Genomic DNA, 22243 nt, shown 5'->3' on the forward strand with positions numbered 1-22243 from the left:
ATGAAATATGTGATATGTATAAGCGAGTATAAAATTTTCAAAAATTTACATTTTCTGAGTTTTTTAAAGTCGTCACCCAATATGTGTACATTCCTGATGCAGACAGGAATAGGTGGGGCGGAAACCCTCTTACTACGCACACCCCGTGAGATACTCCGCCGGAGAACATGCTTCAGAATCGAATTCACCCGTGGTAGAGTGATCGTTAAAACAGTTTTTCATTTTCAATGTCTACCGCTTATTGTTAATGTTTGAATAAATTATTGTGCATTGCTTAATAATAAGTAAAATAATTATAACGAAATAAGAGCTGTTAAAGTCTTCGATCTTAAAAAATTCAAGGAACGTGAGATTGCAACAAGAAAGGTGATCAAAACGTAACGAAACGTCAAACTATCGTTGCAGGTAACAGCTTTTAGAGACTGTTCTAATTGTTAATAATTTTGAGAATTTTTAAGTTTAAAGAGAAAAATATCGCGAAGAGATATTACAAAGAAAATTAACGAAGAAATATCGGTAACGTCCTAAAGGAAAAGTTGAATTCTATGACAGGATAACACTCCTTGCGTGCAGCAAAGATGGCCGAGTTGAAGGAGCAACCAATCAGGAGAGAGCACGATTCGATGGACGATTTTGAGCACCTCGAACACGTCCAGGATGGACAATCAACCCACCTTGAAACTCATACCGAGAAAGTAGATAGAAGTGCGAAGGATAATTTCGATATGGATCAAGATATGATCAACTTTTCTTTGAATCAATCGTTGAATGAACCAGAAGATACTAAAAAAGCGACGGTGTTATTATTGGAGTCAGAAAAAGAGAAACCGACTGAGAAAATTAATTTTAAGGTTAGATCTAAAGAACCGGAATTCTACTTGTTATCAGGCAAAATAGAAGACCAATCGGACGTTATGGAAATCGAGCCGGTTACTAATCAGGCAGATGAGGAGCAAAAGATCGCAGAAATGGGAGAAATTAAGGAAATCAGAATTCCAAATCGCATGCCAGAAATTCCTCCCTCTACTGAGAAAAAATTGGATAATTCATGGAATGTTATTGAAAAGTCTCCACCTGTTTCGGAGTTAATTTCGAAACCAGAGAGAAAAGCAGAAAGTGTAAGTGAGTATGTGGTTGAGCACGTAGAGAAAAAGGAACGGATCAGTGCACCAGAAACCGGGGAATCGGAATTTGAGTCCGAAATCGAAGCATCACCGGCAAAGAGTTTCAAATCGATCAAGCAGGAAGTAAGACGAGAAGCAATAGAAGAAGTGGAAATTGCTCCAAAGGAGATTTTCAGTAGCATGGGAATCGGTGAGTACATTTACATTTTTAATAAATAATTAAGTCGATAGTTTATAAAGGAAATAGTAATATAATTAGACTGATATTATGTGATACATATCGATATGATTAAAATAGCACATATATAAGTCACCTAATAAGGTTAAGTAAAAATTTGTTAGGTCTTATATACAGTCCTTTTTTTATTTCAATCATATATTAAGACTTTATATTACTCGGAAGAATATTTTATAACCAATGTTTTTGAGATGACGACCTCCAAAGTCTCGAAAGCATGAATGATTAGTACGAAATGTTAATTAATTTATCATCTTTGCACGAAGTGAACCATGCTTCCGCTTGGCTACAGCGTCATTGCGTTTGTGAGCTGTAATGATGTGATTAGTTATTCCAAGCACATCATACACCTCTTTAAGACATCTTTATTCTTTCATCAGCTTCATAAGAAATTAATCCGCAAGAAATATCTTAGTCCGAATTTTTAATAATTAGTTTTTTTTAGTTGTTAAATGTTTTCTCAGTTTAATAAAATGCTCGAGAAAATAAACAAATGTTTCATAACAATTCAATACTAAGAAATGACTACTCACAAAAGCATTGTAAAAATTCAGACAAGAAATCATGTATTGCGTCATTTTGTACAAGAGAGAATGTGTCATTCTTTTACGTGAAGTCGTAGCCATTATTAATATTCTTTATTGTGTACGATTACACCATTTACGGCAAACTTAGATAATTGGTATTTTGCTTATCATTTTAATATGATACAAATCATATCGTGGTGTCCCGAGATAGTGACGTCTTTATACCGTTACTTATGATATATGATGTACTTAGTATAACGGTAACTAAAGATTTCGCGGTTGAATTTCTATGTAGTTTGCATATTCATGGTTCTTCTCGCTATATTAACATCTTATTACGAATAACTTATTAGATTAACATTATTCTTTATTTTACGATTATAATCTCTCGTGCAATGCTTAAGTGCGTATTAAGTAAATTATAGTGTAATAGATTTGCTATTAATAATATGTGCTATAGATTTGTTTCGAATAAAATGTCAACAGCCAAGTAACAAATTATCGATTCTTAAATATATTCGTATGTAGGTGTGTACCATTAAGGAACTATGTAATGAGTAAATGTATGATACTCGTTGAGTGACCGATTTTCAACTGCTTTCACTTAAACATTTCGAACAACAGCACTCTTCAAATAATATAATTTTTATCTGGACATTTAATTTTTATTTGAAAAATGAAACAATTCCAATGTAGCATTGAAAAATCATTAGAAAAAGAGAGAATTAAACGTTTTATATTTTTAGTGGAATAGCATGTTTCTATATCTTTTTATTTATATTAGTATTTGTATAGTATATTAGGTTACACCATGAAAAAAGAGATATATACTCATTTAGCGTGTATGGTTTCTACGTTGGATCGAAGTAACCCGTATCTTCTCACCATATTGATCCGCAGCAGGGATACCTTACGACCTCTTTTGATTGAACCAATGGGAACAGCCAAGCCCATGGGAAAATAGTCTGTATAAAAATGCATTTTACAATTAAAAATTTGCATATAATAGGCGATATATTCAGTATTAAGCTGTTCAAATTTATATCGATAAAATTGTAGTGCTAATTGAAAATCATTCTTTATGCGCTGTGCTCTTAAGTGAAGCGGCTTTTTCGTTCTTCAAGAAGATATTTTTACTCATGATTTCAGTACGAAAAATTTCAGGCGCCTGACTCATGAATTATTTCCGATCGCCGTACATTATTGTAGTATGTCATGTTTTTCTTGTCAATTGTTTCAGAATACTCGCCACAAAATAATACTTTAACACCATATCTGATCATAAACTAATAGTTACCATAGATATTTTACAAATTCAAAATATAAGAATTACCGTAGTCAATAGGAACTATAAGTTTAAAAAAAAAATTGTGAAATATAAACAAATAATAATTCTTTATTTTTTACTTTCTTTCAAACACAAATTATCAATTTATTCATTTGTAAAAATTTCAAATTTTCATGCAACAATTTGTTTTAGTAGATACACCTGTTTCTACTCGAATGAATTGCCTATTTATATTTTGAATTCCGCGTCATCTAATGTTTTCCGCTGAAACTCACTAGAACCCACCGGTGTTGAGGGCGCCACCTCTTATCAACAAAAGTAACTAGTTATACTTCACCCGAACCGTACCCGAAGCCTTATCGCCTCCCTATGCACCTAGCAATGGCGCGTCGAGGTGGTGGGGATATCTGGAACTGTCCACGGGTCGATAATACTCGTCAGTCCTGTTCTCGCCTCAAAGCATAGTGTGTCGTTAGGGAATCGCAACATCAATATTACACGAACTATTATTTCTCCCCTGATAGATTTGTTTAAAATCATTTCGTGTATCAAAGGCAGATAGAATAAGTCGGAACGGGTTATTCGAATGCGAACAGAGTCAGTGAAAAAAGAATAAAAGGGTGAAAGAAACGGGGAAAGTAAGGAGCTAGTAGCAGAAAGTGCGTCGTTGCGACTATCAGAGCGGGTTGTTGGGGTAGTGCTCGAATGCGAGTCGTTCTTGGTTCGACTGAGACACAAGGTTAGGGAATAATGAGAATGGAGCCGGCATGCCCTATGCCTCCTGAGAAAGAGAAAGAAGATTCCGATGTGGTTTGCAAAGAATCATGCATCGCCAATGGCAATTCTTGCTTCTGGAATATTCTTCATCCATGTATGTTAATTTTTCCATTTTTTTCTCACTTGACGTCGACTAAGAGATATAACATATTCAAAGTATAGTATGAGTCAAGATATATAGCGAGATCATAAATTAAACCATCGAGAAGTGGTATAGATGATCCTATGGCTGGTCTTATAGCCGCAGCTCATTTTAAGATCAAATATGTATTGCATTTCTAGGCTTTCGCACAATAAAAAATAGTGACATCTTATGATTAACGCTGTTTTATTTGAGAAAGAGAGATTGTAATGCGTAGTATAAATTTAATTTTGATACACTTTATAAAATGGACTGTTCCTGTAACTGTTCCTAGATACCGAACCCAGGTCATTTTGACTTGGTGCTGTAGTGTACTGCACGTATCTTGTATTCTTATTGTTCTAATATAAACAATCGTGTAGATATATATCACGTATTGCTTGAAAATGTTTTGAAAAAATAATTACATACGTGTAACAAAACTCATATAATGTATATTATGTGTTATTATGACGTGCTTCTGAAATGTCCGGTCTCCAAAGATTTAGAATTTCATCGTACGAACCTCTCAGAACTTCTTGTGCTATTATCTTTCTCAATTGGATTGTTTTGATAAAGAAGTATGTTCATTTTAACTCCTAACAGATTTTACGCTATAGCCTCGTTTCATCTTGGCTCATACTATAATATCAAACAGGTAGCTCAGTGGTTTGACGTCGGAAACGAGGTGCAATTTATCATCAGTAGGGCGCGTATTAGTTACAGTAGCTTTATCATGTAATTGATAAATTATTTTACGTCTACATTATGTAAAATGAACGTATATGACAGAGATAAAGAAAATATAAAGTTGCGTTTATTTAATATTATTTAATATTCTCTTACAGAATTATGTTATAGTATAATATTATAGACATCGTTATGCATTGCGATTAGATACTTGTACACTAGAAGGAGATTTTTTACTGAAATTGTTAAGATATTGAGATTTTTTTTATTGTTTTGAAGTAGGTATTAAAGTGGTTTTTTTAAAAAATACAATACTATGTATGGTTATTAGAGATAAATACTCGAGAAATATTGGAGATAATAAATTTTCAAGGCTACAATGCTTACCAATGGGTTATAGGGTTTCATGAGAAAACAATGCAAAAGCGATTATAATGTTCTTTAAAGAGCCGATTTATCATGATACATGGTTAAAGTTCCTTGTTCTTTTTATGAAAATATTGATTGCTACAGAAATCACACCATCGTTTATTAATAACCTGTTTTTCATTAGTGAAACACGCAAGTATTTTTTGATATTTATGCATAGATTGAAATATTTTTTTATCCTAAATTCATGTCGTGCTTTCCAACATAAATTTACGTTGTGCTTTCCAATATAAATATGTATATAGTACAATTTAGTTTATTACTATTTTCAATTGTTGCAATTTCTTCGAGATCTTAGAAACTTAATTAATTACAAAAATAACTTACATAAATTATTATGCATTTATTTCTCAACAAATATTTGCTTCCTTCTTTGTACAAAAAAAAAAAAAAAAAAAAAATCAGCACGATTTCTTTGTTTTGTATCTTATTACAATCTTTTTATTAAAAAATTGTTTTTTAACTCAACTTTAGTCAGATAATGATTCTTTTGCAAATTGTATTTCTTTCAAGATATATTACTCAATAGAGGAATAAATAACAAAAAAAGGACAAAGTCCTCTAATTTTAATACTGAGATAAAGCCGTATTTATTACAGGAATCTTGTTGTTAATCGTGTGAGTCATTCAAATACCACGACTTATGCGTTATCAAATATAAAAACAAAGAGAAAGCGCGAAAAAGAGAAAAGTGAAAAAACTAGATAATTATATAGCTCCGGGTGCATCGACTGTCTGACATGCGCAGTGGAAACGCGATTTGTAAGTGGGTTATTGATCGTCGACTATCGGTTTTTATAAATATATTGCACACTTTATATTGTAAATAGCAATTTTTGATAATAAAATAGGAAAAAAGGACACCGATCGAATTTTTATTTTCATTCATACATGACATATACAAAAAAGATATACATAAAATGATATATTTATTTAATTACTATTTTATAATTGACGGATGGGCACAGTTATAATATAAAAAAATAATTGAAGATTTTCAAGTGCTCGATATCTTATCACAAAATTATTATGGAATTTTTTTACGTTATCATATGAATTGAAGTTTGCATATTTGATTAGTAATAATCGTCGCAGTTGGTTGCAAAAATAGTATCGGCACTCGGGAAGTATAATTGAATTGACATTGTGGAAATTATGGACAATTTATGTTGCTTCAAAATTTAAATATTCATTGTGTTTGTATGTGTGCCTATCTTCAAGAGTCTATTCTTTAAAAAAGAAATCACTTTTCATCAGGTATGATCAATAAATATAACAGCTCAGCAATTATCTCTAATTACATGGAATCAACCTACGATCATGATTAGATATATTGAAAGCACGAGTTACATAAGATAAGCATATATATAACTCGAAGTAACGTTACGTATATATAATATAAGATATTCCGTGTCTTTAGAAATGTTTTTGATAACAGTTATGAGATTAAAGAATGGATATTTACTCTAACAAATTTAATTTATGTATTCGCTTATCAAAAATTGCGTTGATAAGAATTCGTTTGTTGGATCTCAAATTTGAAAAACAAACGCGAATACGCATAAAATAATTACTTTCTATTTTTATATAAATTACAGTGAAATTAATAATAATAACCACTTTTTCATAACTATTTTGAAAGAGGACTTTTCATTAGAAATTCTCTCGTAACGAACTCTAAAATTCAGAAGGTCTGTTGGCTTTTTCCTTGTGTTTTAAAATAAAATAGATTAATGATGAGTAATAAATACAAATAGTGAATGAAATAAACAGAATTAAAATAAATTAGTCTTGAATTATAGAGGAATAAAAAATTCTTCCTTCTTTTTTTATTTCTTTATCTTGTTTTCTGGATCTATGAGACTTGCGCTGGTGGTATACCGTTTTAATTTTTTATTAGAAAGTTATAAAAGATAAGAAATATTTTATTTAGACCAATTTACTGTATTATTCACCAGGGACATTAGACATTACATGTGCAAATTTTAAGACAAGTCATCTGGTCGAAGTACGTAGATATCGAGATAGAAGTCGAGGTCGATGATTGCGCAACACCGTGCAGTGTGCTAATTACACTGACAATGAATGCTGCCAATCGATTAGGTGCTATTTAACTGCCACTCCTGAAATCTTTTGATATATTATTCTCAAAAATTATACGAAAATTTTTATAACTAATTTTGATATTTTTATATATGTATATGTACTAATTTCTTTGAAGAAAAACTCCAATTTAATTTTTTCAGATGACAAATTAAAAATGTTGATAGATCTATAAGAGAATAATTTAAAAAAAAAAATAATAATAATACGTACTTCCGTTATGCAACGAGCAATTGTACGATCAACAATTCTTATTGTTACATTTGACTAACGGGATGAATTAAATCACCGACTGTGAGAGAAAAAATTACATAGTAGGAAAGCATTAGGAAATTAAAATGAACGAGAGTTTGATTTTATGCTAATGATACGGACAATGAGTGAACACGTACAACTGTTCTTCAATGAGTCTAGATTGAATACCACCATGCGGTTTTGCAGCTTTTATGTTGTATATTGGATAACGATGTAAATATTTTTCCTTATCATTGATATAAAATACGCGTATTTATCGAATTTCTTTTCTTATAACATTTTTCATCAAATTCATGAGAATTATTTATCTCTCGATTGATATCGTTTCGTTGTACAATAGATGATAACTGGTTTGAATTAGGCTGGTTAATCTTCTAGAATAGAACTGTTTATAAGCTTTGGACAATTTTTTTATTTATTATGGACAATAGAAACACGCCTTTCTATTGATATTTCTTTAAGAAAGACATAGTGCGCTAAAATGTAAGACCAGTCTTACAACATACAAATACATTCATCATTTAACTAATTAATAAGTTTAAAAAGATTAATTTTGGAGTAACCTATTTTAGTTTATATCCTATTTTTTACGCGATAAATACTATTAACGGTGTTTATCATGTAAGATAGAGAAAATAAATTGAAATTATATACCTATTGTAACATTCAGTAAGTTAACTCAGAAAATGTAGCTCAAACCGTAGTCACCTGTAACCCACGATAACAGTTTATCTTAAAATCTAATAGAATCATTTTTAGAAAATATTATTACTGACAAGACTAATTTCGTAGTATTGTCGTTACCACCTAATGACAAAATCCGCAATTACTTAGTTGCCAACCCAATATTATAACGATAAAGTATTCATTATAAAGAAATATCATCGCTACCTTTATTATTATTATACAGCATTGAGAATCTTTTTTTTTTTTTGTTATTATCATTCGTCCATTTCTCACAGATCATCGTAAAGTAATTATATAGAACTATATCAATCACGTAAACTAACATATTTCGATTCTGTTCTTTACAGACGCATGGTTTAATCCTGATAGACTGAATCCAAAAGGTAAGACGCCAAACTCGATGTCGATGTCCATTCGTTCGCTTCTATGTGTTGAGCAGTATATTTATGTAATCGCTATATATTTTGTCAAATGTTTTTCTTTTTTTTAAATATGTACTTGTGTTTTATGTTTCTAATACGTATAGAGTAGCCGTAAAACAAAAAAGGGGGAGGGGGGCGAGAGAGAACGCTATCTATGATTTATTTATTGTATATAGGATGACCCACTTGGAGCCTATAGAAGCATTTCTATAAATAAATATAATAAATATAAAATATAGCTTTAATGAAAAAGAAGGTATCGTTTTCGTGTCGATTATATCCAGTTCAATTTTTAATGTAATGAAACTGGGCAATTGATAAATGTTTCAATAGAAAGCATTTTTAGTAAAAATGATATCCTACTTTTAGCATTGCTTAATCCTGCTGTATCTTCTGGTGTCATTTTCGATTTGAATAATGAACCCAACTAGTCCAATACATTTTTTATCATTAAAAAATGTCCTAGCTTGGAGAAAAATACAAGAAAATTGTTATTCTTGTGCTCTTATTTGTTGAAACAAGAGTGACATTGAAATGAGAAATATACCTACAAATTCAAAGACCGTAGTAGGATTAAGATAACTTTTATACAGAGAAATTATCCGAAATTTGATGTGGAGCCACGTTGAGACAAGTTCATTGTTAAGTGAAATATAATTATTATAGTTCATACACTTTTAAGGCAAAGATTTTATTTGTCATCGAATTTGCTACAATACGAAAGATTGCAGAATTTTCAATGGTAAATCGAACAATAAACAGCTTGCAACAATTGCTCGTATCTATGTATACTATATGAACGAAAGACCTTTGTACTGACTGTAGAATTCCCTCTACGAGATTGTATATTTATTATCTAAACACTTTTGCATCGTGTTTTCTTTCTTATATGTATTATTCCATAAGTGTAATTCATCCACTTGTTGATCAATAATTTAGCACTATAACTTCAATATATTCCATGGAAACGAGAATACGAGAGAATCGTACCATATAAATCATTTTCATCGGACAATGAAAATGCAGAGGCAGCAAGGCTCTCGGAAATCGTTATTTTACGGGTAAAGTTGTACATTCACTACATCATTCGTGTCGCCAACTTCCTAAACGTTATTTTCGTTGCAATGTCTTGCGATAAGTATTCAAAGTACAAGGAGAGTTATCAAGACACCACTTTGGTCGTACAATAGGTTACTTTTATCGAACTTCCTTCTATAGACATTAACGATTCTTGTTTCTTTGTACTCCAATATATCTCTATGAGTAACTTTAAACATAATACACTATCGTTCGAAAGCTTGGGGTTATTATATGACCTTTGTATTTAATCTCTGTCTTGATAAAAATGATGGACGGAATTTCATGCATTCACAAAATTTGTATATCCAGTTTAATTTTTAATTTAACGAAACTGGCCAATTGATAAATGCTTAATCTCTCTTGAATTAATAAGAAATTGATTAACCTCGACAAATCTTTGAAAGTCTATACATAAATATGGCTTCTCATTTGAATGTATTATTCGTAATAGTTCGACTGCGAATGTTTATACAAATTTACATTTCTCACGAATGTATAAACATCTACCAATTAAATGTATAAACAAACTAAAGACAAAGTGCTGAAAGAAATATTTTAACAAATCATCAACTATTACTATTTTTTACTACACAATTTAATAATAGATACCATATCTTTGCTTCAAGATATTAGCACAAAATGGCGCGTGATTATTGACATAGTTCTTGTTGTAATTTCAGAAAAATCGACTCCATCAGTGGCCCTATAGATATACGAGGGTAGTACTTAGAATCTGGTTCCTTTGTTCCCTCGAGTGTCAGTGGTATTGATTTTCCCTTTGAAGACTACAGAGGCAAGAGCAATCTGTGTATGTGTGTATAGGTCAAGTACCTCGTGAAGAGTACATACCAAAGAAGTCTGAGTTGTGACTATTGTTGGATGCTTGCATTTAGGATGATATTGGAATGATATTAATCCTCTGAGGTTCGATGACCTGGCTATGAATTTTTGTAGACTCCTCTGACGTCAATCGTTTGTGTGTTTCGTCATGATAATTCAATCTAGCACGTAGAGTGTCGATTGCAATCTAGTAATTGCACAATATGTTACTCTGACAAGTTTGGATCCGCTTCTCGAATCTTGAGATCTATGTTACGATCAGCTAACTTCCTTAACGACTGTGGATAAAGCTACTAGCAACAGTTGATTGTATTACTATTGTGTCTTGATTTGCGACTTGGAAAATTTTGTGTTGGATAACTCGCATGAGAAATAGAAGATCTTGCCAATTATCCATCGCGTCATTCATAAATGTTACTTGAATGTTAGGTCTAGGTGATCTGTCTAGACTAAATAGACCCAATGAATATTGTTCTAAAATTTAGAATTTAGAATTAGACTAGATAGACTCAATGAATATTGTTCTAAAATTTTCTATATTAATTCTCGTAGCAATGCAGGATATTTTGTTAATTTTCGTTAAATTTCAGTTTTTCTTTTTCAATCTTCAATTGAAAATGTACAAAATAATTTAGAGATTATTCACATAGCTCTACCCTTTATCGAGACATATTATATTAATTTTTATATTAATTATTTATCGTCAAATCCCACACTTATTATAATATGTATTATACAAGCTGTTGCGTTTTTTTCTCGATAAACTGCGAGGACATAATCTATAGGAGAAAATAAAGTAAAAAGTGTTATATAAAGTTTGTGAATAAACACTTTGGTATAGAGTTATAAACAAATATCGTATGCATGAAACAGGTAACAACGCATTTTCCACTACAGCAAACAGAATGTCAACTGTGTTTATCTGATTTGCGTAGTTACATGCTTTTTATGGCTCTCTAATATCCTTGCTTATTCTAATATTTTTACTAGCCGTTAGTACTGAACTATGAAATACAGTAAAGGTAATTGTTTTTTATTATTATTATATTCTACAACTATTTTAACGACACGGTATTGTTACTATACAATAAAAAAATATGCAACTACGTTGACAAAATAATATGATTGACTTTTGTATGCTGGAATAGAAAATACGTTGTTACCTGTTTCATGCATACGATATTTGTTTATAACTCTATAACAAAGTGTTTACTCACAAACTTTATATAACATCCTTTTCTTAGTTTTGCCTATAGGTTAAACTCTCGCATTTTATCGGGAAAAAAGTGGGACATCCTGTATGTTACAGTACGTTTATATAAAAAGAAGTACTCATTCAGGAAGTTTCCTCAAATGAAAAGAATCAAACATCGAGCATTCAGAAACATATACCTAAACATACAAGCAATGTATCGCTTCTAATCTATTCGGAACAAAACAACACCTTTTTCAATCATCAACCAAGACATTACCCATGGTATTTCCAATTGAGGTCTGGGTCAAGCAACTGAGATTGTCTCGTATCTCTTCAGATATTCCCCTAATCCAACATATTCATCTTATACACGCAAGATCCGTGTTCCAGTCGCCTTTTAAACCATTTAAACGAGACCTTTACATTTTTACAAAGAAATCCTGTTCCTTTTGTTCCCGTTCATTGAAATTTCAATGCAGTCGGACAGATTCGTGTCGCGGTTAGAATCCAAAAAAGCCGGAGACGATTGGCGGCCGTAGCCGGGTTTAAATATAGTATCCGGCCGGGTTTGAGGCTGTTGGTGCTCTGCCAGAAATCTCGAAGGGAACTCTTGCTTCTCGCTCGGTGAGCCCGCAGTCTATCTCTACCGCGGAGTGTGTGCCGCGTTTCTACGTTGGTTTTCCTAGCAAGGTTTTCTTCATCGCCGTGTACGATTCGTTTATCCTCTCGCCGCCAGTGTCTTCTCTCTTCGAGGTGTCCCTCGAGCTCTAGAGGAGGGAGGAAGAAGCGGAGACAAGGGAGGGAAACATGGCAATCACGAGGGAGGAACGTGAGTAAGAGTGTCACAAAGGGTTGTTCGAATCTGAATTGATAGAGAGGCAGGTATATACACCGAGGAGGTTGATAGGTTGCCAGTTTGAGAAAGAAACTGCGCAGACGTGGTTACATCAGAGATCCGGGGTGGGGACTTTTGGAAATGTTAATGATTTTTCCGATCCGCTGAAAACAGGACTGAAATCTTAGGGTTCAACTATAACAAATTGAAATTTCGAAGAATTTGAGGAATAGAAGGTAGTAATTGTTTGGTTGGTTAGATATTGAGTTTGCAATCAGAGAACTAGGAATTTTATTGTTTGAAGTCGATCGAAAGCGAAAGTTTTTGATAATGCCGGTAATCGGAGTTCTTTGGATCAAACTAGAAATTCAACAAAGATTTCAGGACTACGAATTTTTCGATTGTTTAAGGATTGAATTGATGCTAATTGCAGAAGTTAGACTTCTAACGAAGGATGAAATTATTTAAAAGCTGAATCAAATAGTCTGCAGAGAATGTCTGAATTAGGTTAGTGAATGGAGTGAACCTTTCAGAGGACTAGTATAATTGATATATTTATTTGAAGGTACTTCGACGAAATATTGGAGAAAGAGAAACGTAGTTGTTATGAGAACCTTTTATTAATAATCCTTGTTGAGTACTTTTAAAGACCAGAGCATTGCACTGTTTGCTTTGAAACACTGTTACTTTTAGCGTTTGGACGCGATCCAAAGCAGCCAAAAGAATCGAATTCTTTGTCAAATCTCATCGAGAAAATCGATACCGTCTCGTGGAACTTATCCTGCTTGAAGCCACTGTCGCATTGCGACAGTTCCGCTGGAAGATGAATACGAAACCGTTTAAAAAAAATCTCAAACCGTTTCTCGATACTCTGTATAATATTCTTCTTCGCGTATCAAAATTTTAGGAATGGGAAATAGGAAAAAAACTGAGATTCTCATTTTTCTAACGCAGCCAATAATATAGCAGAAAATGACTTCATTTTCTTGCGAGAGCGAAACTCACAAATCATTACATATTATAGTAAAAAATATTTTCTTCGTACTTTGACAAAATTTTACGTAAAAAATACTTTTCTGGGTTGATCGTTAGTTTTATATGTAATTTAAGAAACCTTCGCGTGTAGAACGCGAATATGATACCAGAAAAAGAGAGATGGTAATTCTGAGTCAGGTGTATGGTGTATAATTTCCTATGGGGGAAAGAAGCAAATGAAGGGTGAATTCGTGGAGGGTAAAATATCCGTTGGAAGGTATATTTCTGGGGATAGTAAGGGACGTCGAGGCAACGGCCGACACTGCGACGCCGGGCATCGCACTACCAGAGACATCTTATTGATTTTCTACCGCCAAACCGCGCCCGAACGTTCCCCTCTTTTACTTCGATACGTGATACTTATACACGACGTATCTCTATCTTTCTCGCTCTGTTAAATTCTGTCCACGTCTGGATTTGTCCCAACTCCGATTCTGATTGAACCTTTTTAAGAGTTCGATGTGTCTGGATCACGCAAACAATTATATGAATGTTAATACCTTATTGTTGCAGCCTCTAGAATCGGTCGTACAGGAACTGTTCGATAAAGAACATGAAGAGGATATTCGAAGATTTTCTATAGTTTGATATTTTTAATATCGCCAGAGAATCAATTAGGGTAAAATATGTACTATGGGTGGAAATGGAAAAGACACAGAGTACGTTCTAAATTATATTCGAAATATTTAATAGATATTTTAGTATGAAAGAGGATTAATTTAGAGAATTAAAGTTTAGGGTTTAGAGCATTACATTTCAAAATATGCGTTTACCTATATTTTTAACACTTTTAAAATAATAATATCTAGAATTTCTATATGAATATTTTACAGTTTTAAAGAATATTGCCTTTTAAATATTTAATACATATTTTAGTATGGGAGAGGATTATTCTAGAGAATTAAAACTTTCACGATTCTTTACAATTTTAAAAAATGTTGTCCATCGAATACCTTTGTTTTAAACATTTTCTAAGTATTTTAACATACCTATTCTGCTAAATGTCGAATAGAAACTGATGCCAATAGACTAAAGCAGCAGCTTGATTATAATGCAGTAAACGATCAGAATATAATATTTAATTCTGCTCATGCTCAGTTACACGACCGGCTGAGCTTGCACGCATATTTCCACGACGTATTATATCATATAGATTTCCATATAGAGTCTTCTAGTTGACATATTACACATCCGTTATAGTTTCTTTACAACCGGTCGCCGTGGAGGCATCAAATTCACAAAAGAAACGATAAAATATCATGATATTCGCTTATTTTCGCATTCTTTTGCATATCTATTGCGACTTATCACTCTTGACATTGTCTTTAAAAATTCTATAACAGCAAAGACACTTTTAAAAGCTTTCAAATGTTTTAAATATAAAAGTACAAGATTAAATCTTCAAATTGCTGGTGAATTTTAGATTGAAGTGGATTGAATTTTCAACGAAATAGAACTTGTTCGATCAGGAATTGGAACAGATGACATAAATTCATTTGGCAGAATTACACGACGTTGAAGAGGCCTTGGAAATGGTTTAATAGACCGTCCTTTTTGGATTAGAGACAAAGCCGATGGCAAAATTCAAGAATTCACCAGGTTTCTATTATTAGGGTACCTTCAAGGCTGTTGACAATCGGTTCTTGTCATTAATCATGATTCCTCGTATGTTTAATTACTTCATTATTCATCAGTTGTCTAAAATATGTTAACTCTAGAAAATTGTAGATCTATGATGTACGTTAAATTTTATTGTTAAAGTAATCGGAAGCGCAAATAGATACAAAATATGTATATTAAGACTCGAGGAAGACAGCAAGAGAAAAGCAATGTAAGATACTTCTCATGATTCCAAAGCATGATACCAAAATAGTACGATTGAGTACTCTATTGAGAGCTTCATAACATGAAAACTGATCCATATCCTGACTTACAGCCGAATGAAAATTAAACGCATTTATAAAAATAACTTTTTTAACAGTTTCACAACTTCGTGATTTAATTAAACACAGTTCTATAATTCTAGACGCAGCTTAAGCAATTGCGTAATATAATGAAAGTACCATTACAAAAAAATCTATCTATAAAGCTATCAGATTAAATATAAATGTCATTAAAATAACACCAAGATAAAAAGAATAAAATATCAGAACGATCCGTTTAAGGAAAAAATGTAACAAATGATAACAAAAATATTCTCACGATTTTGAAGGAAGTTTGATAATGTCAAAATAGCTCATTAAAGCGAGGTAAAAGTTACAGCCATTTTCTCCTTAATCCAATTATCAGTGACACTCGTACATCAATCGTGATTAATGAAGTACTTTTCTACCGATTTACCTTACCTTGCCCACTTTCCACTTCAGTGACTATTTTATTTACGATTACTCTACCGGTTCCCTTTCCTCGTGTTTCTCCCATTCTACCTCGCTAGTATCTGCTTCCCTCTCCTACTCCTCATGCACACGTATCTTTGTAATATCACGAGGCATTTAGAGAGCTCCATGTGTAAACGAAGCCGCGGAGAGAGGTGGCAGTTCATACTCAGCTTTCCTCGCTTTCGACTTCTTTTATACCATATCCTCTGCTCGTTCGTCGAAAATGGTACGGAAAAATAATTTAAGAACAGCCATCGAGGAGCTTCCCCACAGAGGTCCCGGTGAGTCTTCGTCTTTTCTCTAGAAAAAAATCGATCTTCAACAAGATTTGTTAACATATGGTTCAGGAGCACGTGTTCGTACGAAAATATTGAAATGGACGGATTTTACTTGATCTATATTGAATATAAGCTTGAGAATCTTAATAAGTGGTGTAATATTAATAATGTTTCTGTTATGATATCGATCAGTTTCGGATAATATCTATATTGAACTTGTCTCAACATTCGAAGATTTTATGTGGAAAAGAAAGATGATATCTGAACGTGAAATTTGTGATTTTAAAAAAATGGTCAACTTCGATAAGGGTCTCCCTGTATATGTATATACGGTTTTGTATACTATTTTTATTGCATATTTCCTGGATATCGAAACATGATGTTTTTTTGTATTGTTACGTATATTTGTGAATTAATAGGAATGTGAAAGCACTAGGTATTGCAATAGATTACATAATGAAAGTATAATAATTGCGAATTTGAAGATTCTAATAACGGTATATGTTTTGTTTCGTTTTAGTGGCAGCTTTAATTTATTGGCGCGATCCAAAGAAATCAGGCCCCGTGTTCGGGTGTATACTCGGCGTGCTCCTCTCGCTGGCCTACTTCAGCTTGATAAGTGTTCTTGCTTATTTGTCACTTCTTATCCTCACAGGCACCGTTGCCTTTAGGATTCACAACACCGTTCTTCAAGCTATTCAGAAAACTTCCGATGGGCATCCTTTCCAGTAAGTATATCCTGGTTTCATAGATAAAAGTTGGAAAAAGTGAAATTTCTTATCCTAAAGAAAGAATTTTTCATTTGCTTTAAAACACCAGAAATATGAAACTTTTTGAAGATTAAGCAATTTCAGAAAAATTTGTGAAAAATGTTAAAATCTAAGAAATAACATATTGACAAGTTACTTATAATTTTAGGAATATTTTGGAAATGGATTTAACATTACCCGCTGAAAAGGTGCACGAAGTGGCAGACGTGGCTGTTGCACACTTAAACGCAGCGGTCAGTGAACTTCGTAGGCTCTTCCTTGTCGAGGATTTCGTCGACTCTTTAAAATTTGGTGTCCTTCTTTGGTGTCTCACCTACGTGGGTTCTTGGTTCAATGGCATGACTCTAGTCATAATTGGTAAATTTTGTAATTTTCTCAAATGTTCCGTTTTCTGTTTTAATACAAGTCACACTAAGTATGTGATTTATCGAATGTTATGAAAATATGTTCAATCGAGACATTCTTAGTTTTCCTCTGTCTCTACAGTCAGGAAATAGTTGTACGTATACTTATCTAGAAATATTAATAGAACTGACGTCTTAACAAAATATTCAGCGTCAAGAGACTAAATTTGCGGTTTAACGGCATGTCCGCACCCTCACTGAAATGTATAATGAGGTCATTGTTCTCGTTGAACAATGTTAGAGCCCTATTAATATTATCTAGACTATGTGAATGTTCGATATAAGCATGAATTTTGAAAAATCTAGCGCGTTCTATACCAATTCAATTGATATTTTCTTAGGAGTGGTTGCCTTATTCACACTGCCGAAGGTCTATGAGACAAATAAGGCACAAATTGACCAGAATCTAGCACTGGTACAAAGCAAGATCAACGATCTCACTACTAAGTAAGTTACAATTCATCAGATATTCTTTAATAGTTCACGCGTTTTAAAATAAAAAAAAAAAAACAGAGTTTTTTCTCAGATAATTCTGTATTATCCCTTATTATCTGATTTCAACACTTTGAATAAAATAATTTAATTACAACAATATTTTCTTGGAAGTATTTTCTTATAATTGTAAATAAAGTAAAATATCGCCTGATCATGTATTACGTTGCGAATAGATTCTATTTTGAATGTAGCATATGTTCCCCCTATAATCAGGCATTTGTTGCATAAAATATTAACGTTGCTTCGTGACAAATATAGAGTGGCAATGCCGCTGATGGTTCCCCCCTACTACTAACTGGCAATTATCGTCTTGATAGTAGATGTCCATCACGGTGCAGGACTCATTAAAATGATATTTTAAACTGGTTCCCTGTGTAAAGGGAAATGGGTATAGTTTTGTTCTCTTACGTGCTATACATTTACATATATAATTTGTATAAATATATTCATATTGCTAAATTAGAAGATGCATATTAATCTTCATTAAAAAAATAAAATAAAAGATGGTATTTTTCATACAAATATAAATTCAGATTTTTTTAAAAACATCTATATTCTAATTGTCGTTTCAGAGTGAAAGCTGCGATACCGTTTGGCAAGAAAGAGCCAAAGAAGGAAGAATAAATGTGAGAATATATCATCACGCGGGGGCAAGAGAAGCTTAAGCGAATTTGTCGGACAATTGCGGAATCCATGCAAGAACGAAATACAGAGTGGTTACGTGAGAGAACCGAAAAGATAATGCAGAAGAACAAAACGAAATTAAAAAAGGAAATAGAAAACAAAACATATGAAGATCGAACGAAGAATGGTGAAAGGGAAATATTTAGCGAAAATTGCAGAGTACTCAAAGAAACTAAACAACGGAGAAAAGATGAAATGTAACAGCAGCGTCAAAAAGAAGAGCACAATGAAGACATAAATATATATATATATATATATATATACATTTATAATACATATATATTATAACATATATATAATACATATATAGTATAATATATATATAATACATATATATTATTATATATATATATTTTATAATATATATTATATATATAAATATATATTATAAATAATATGCCACGAAAACGAAAGATACAGAAAAATCAAGTTCTTAGCATTGTAAGATTTAAAGTAACTGGATAATTTTTTTAAATTCTGAAATTCCTATGTATGAAAAAATAAAAAATCGTAAAAAAGTAGCTACAATAGAAGCATGGCTTGCAAAGAAATTGTAATGGAAGATTATTGAAAATATATGTATATGTAAAAAAGAAGAAGGAAAAATAAAATTACCTAAAATGAATGGGTATTTCCAGAAGAACAAAGAGTTGGAAATGTGAAAAATCGCAATGAAGGAAGCACTGCTTTGAAAAAAAGAACAGCGAGAAAAGATTACATGGTAATAAGGAAAAGAATGCCTTTTCTCAATGTTTTGGGAGTTCGGCAGCTGGATTTCAATGTCCGACGATATCGTAATGCGAGTTTTCCTTTTCTGGATCTATACAAGCTGTCCCTGTTAATCGAAATAAATGGAAAGAAGTAACATTTAGCGATTATGTTAATTTGTTGCAATGCGAGAGGCGAATAGAGCCCTTTGGTGTACTGTATGCAAAAACCATGAACGGTGCAATGCGTGTGTCTCTTAGGGGGTTCCCGGTTTTTCTTCCTTTTTTTTGTTTTTTTCCTCGCACTCTCCCACATCAGTCCAAACTGATCTTTCTTCTTTAAATAGAATGATATGCGGTCCCATTGAGATCAATCATGATTAATCATTTAGTTCTTAGAAAAATTTTTTTAATTTCATAATAGAAATTATTCAAAGATATCTTTGGCATAAAGATGACGAGAGGCGTGTTTTCCTTTTTCTTCTTTTAGCCATTAGCGTTTGAAATTTGTACTCTTCACCTTTTTTCTTTTTCTGATTGCATATTCGTCAAAATGACTGAAATTGGTAATTTGTTTTGTAATAAAATATTGGTCTGTCTCTTATTTTTAGTAGTCTTATAATAAATTCAAACGAATACTGTTTACAAACTTAAATTTTATAACGAAAACTTTATGTAATGCTGTTTTATTCATTAACATCACATAATAAATGCACGCATTGGAACGTATGACACTAATATTAGATGATTATATTCAAATGTTAAGAATGAAATAATATAGGTGTCTTAAAGATTATGGAAAATCTTTTTGTTTTCAATAAATTTTGTTTATCTTCAACGATCTAGATAATTTCGTTATGAGAAACTGATCTAAAATCTATTTTAATATTTATTTTAAACAAAGCCTTCTAAGATTTCTACTATTTTTTTCAGTATGCGACTTTAAATCAGTTTCTTGGATTTTTATTTGTAACATAATATTCGTACTTGCTTTTAGAAGCATGTAAATATACATTCTACTTTTCTGTTTTTAATTTTGTTTCTTTAATAAAATATATTGGCTACTATTCACGTTTTCAGCTCTGAACCGGTATTTTCAAAAATGATTTATTTATGTTGTCTATATGTTTTTTTAAAATGTGTATAAAATACATTAAAACTTATATCTTACAATTTATACGCATATTTACAGATACATTGCATCAGCATAAGTTAATTCATCAATAATTAAGGTTTATATAATTGTAAATACAGATCTTGAAATTCTATCAATTGTTTTAGCAAAAGCCTCTCGCTCTTTTTGCTATTGTTAAATGTTTCGTTTAAAAAATAAACAAAGGAAGGGATAATTGTTAACAGTAACAGTCAAATATGACCCTGAGAAGATAATTTAAAAACTTCTACTTTATATATAATTAATTTCCTTTAAAAAGTCATTTTTTTTACATAGGGAAAGAATGTGTTACATATGTATGAGTGGATGTAAAAAAGAGGGACAAATAGACTGAGATAATAAAGAAAGATAAATTGGAAAGTTATTTGTTGTTGATGGTGTTACGAATGTTGCATATCTTGAATTAGTTTCTTAAATGACACTATAAATAATGTATGAGTACTATTTAACTAAAAATCTATTGATTTTTAATATACATAAGGTTTCGAGTTTCTATGAAGTTTACATGAAGAAATTTACCAGTTCTTTTCAATTAAGTTGTACGAAGGATCAATTATAATTTGTATTATATTTGAAAATTTATTCTTTAAAAAATAAAGTAACTTTTATTACTTTACGACGAGCTGTTAAGAAAGCAGTTTGTTTTAGTAAATTATATTGTTAATTGGTAATTAATTTGTTGCTATAATATTCTATTTTATCAACACAAATAATACTTAATATGCGTCTTTTTCGATTATGATCTTTCAATTATTTTTACAATACTGATAAACAATCAGCTTTTTCAATGAGGTTATTTTTGTATTTGATGATTGAATACTGTTAAAATCATTGCAATACTATTGCTATAGCAAGATATCATAAAAAGTGACTCTTTTTAGAGTAATATGATTTTAACCAAGAGACAATTAAAGAGACAATTCAAAAAGCGATTTTTTTAGTAATCGTTAGTGGGTCCGCATATCACTCGATTTCTGTATCATCGCTCATTAATAATTCTTGAAAAACACACACATGTGAGAATGATGAACGAGCGCGTGTGTATGTATGTATGTGAGATTTAAAGAAGTAGCGCCGTCTGTTTTTTCTTCGGCGTTTTCGAAGATTTCTTTCTTCGAACAATACAATTATCGCTATCACATTATTAAGTGTAATTATATAGTTAAACATAACGATTGAAAATTGTTGGCTGAATTGCGAATTTTTATTATAATATCGTTCCAAGCAAATCGACGCTGGTACCTGGAAATTTCATCCAAATTTTTTTTCACCGCGTAACATCGTTGATCGATGTATCGTGAAGCATTAAAGGTTCATTCGCATGATTCCTTGCGATGATACGATTTGACAGTCTCGATGAAATTCGATAACGGGTACCACCGTTAATCTTTACTTCGAAATATAACGTCCGCAAATGAGACGACTACGATGGGAAAGAAATGCGAGAAAAATAGACAGAGACGGAAGAAGAATCTTTATCAGAATGCAAATTGTAATATGCGTATCGCTTATTGATGTTTTCATTATCGCATCTGCATCCGCACGATTAATTTATAAATAAATTATATTAAATAAGACACTGAATTACGCGATTTGCTTTCTTTATATCCTACATAATATCTAGAACAAATCAACTAATATAATATTCTAGAATAGTAAGTAGCCATTTTATTATATGATATTTTTGACGATACGATAAAGCAACTA

The 22243-nt window shown here is 31.8% G+C and overlaps 1 protein-coding gene across 6 annotated transcripts; it reads left to right on the top strand.

Annotated features, from left to right (window-relative positions):
• The first annotated feature begins 130 nt into the window (after positions 1-130).
• LOC132906274 (reticulon-1-A) lies at positions 131-22120 on the top strand. Of its 6 annotated transcripts, XM_060958303.1 has the most exons (7): positions 132-405; positions 553-1314; positions 8587-8622; positions 16823-17030; positions 17221-17429; positions 17818-17923; positions 18544-22120. In XM_060958303.1, exons 2-7 carry the CDS (start codon positions 579-581, stop codon positions 18593-18595), a joined length of 1347 nt encoding a protein of 448 aa, XP_060814286.1. In that variant the 5' UTR covers positions 132-405; positions 553-578; the 3' UTR covers positions 18596-22120. The 6 variants fall into 6 exon arrangements, with proteins under 6 accessions (XP_060814287.1, XP_060814286.1, XP_060814288.1 ...); XM_060958305.1 differs by lacking the exons at positions 132-405; positions 553-1314 and adding an exon at positions 3600-4048; XM_060958304.1 differs by lacking the exon at positions 8587-8622 and having other exon boundaries at positions 131-1314.
• Positions 22121-22243: the final 123 nt, after the last annotated feature.

This window comes from Bombus pascuorum, chromosome 4 (assembly GCF_905332965.1).
Source record: "Bombus pascuorum chromosome 4, iyBomPasc1.1, whole genome shotgun sequence".
Lineage (NCBI taxonomy): Eukaryota > Metazoa > Arthropoda > Insecta > Hymenoptera > Apidae > Bombus > Bombus pascuorum.

Bases quoted from the DNA above. Each gene is read 5' to 3' on its own strand.
- LOC132906274 (XM_060958303.1), top strand. From the start codon at position 579: ATGGCCGAGTTGAAGGAGCAACCAATCAGGAGAGAGCACGATTCGATG. The intron at 17,031-17,220 runs GTAAGTATATCC...TTATAATTTTAG, and splicing joins TCCGATGGGCATCCTTTCCA to GAATATTTTGGAAATGGATT. The intron at 17,924-18,543 runs GTAAGTTACAAT...TTGTCGTTTCAG, and splicing joins ATCAACGATCTCACTACTAA to AGTGAAAGCTGCGATACCGT.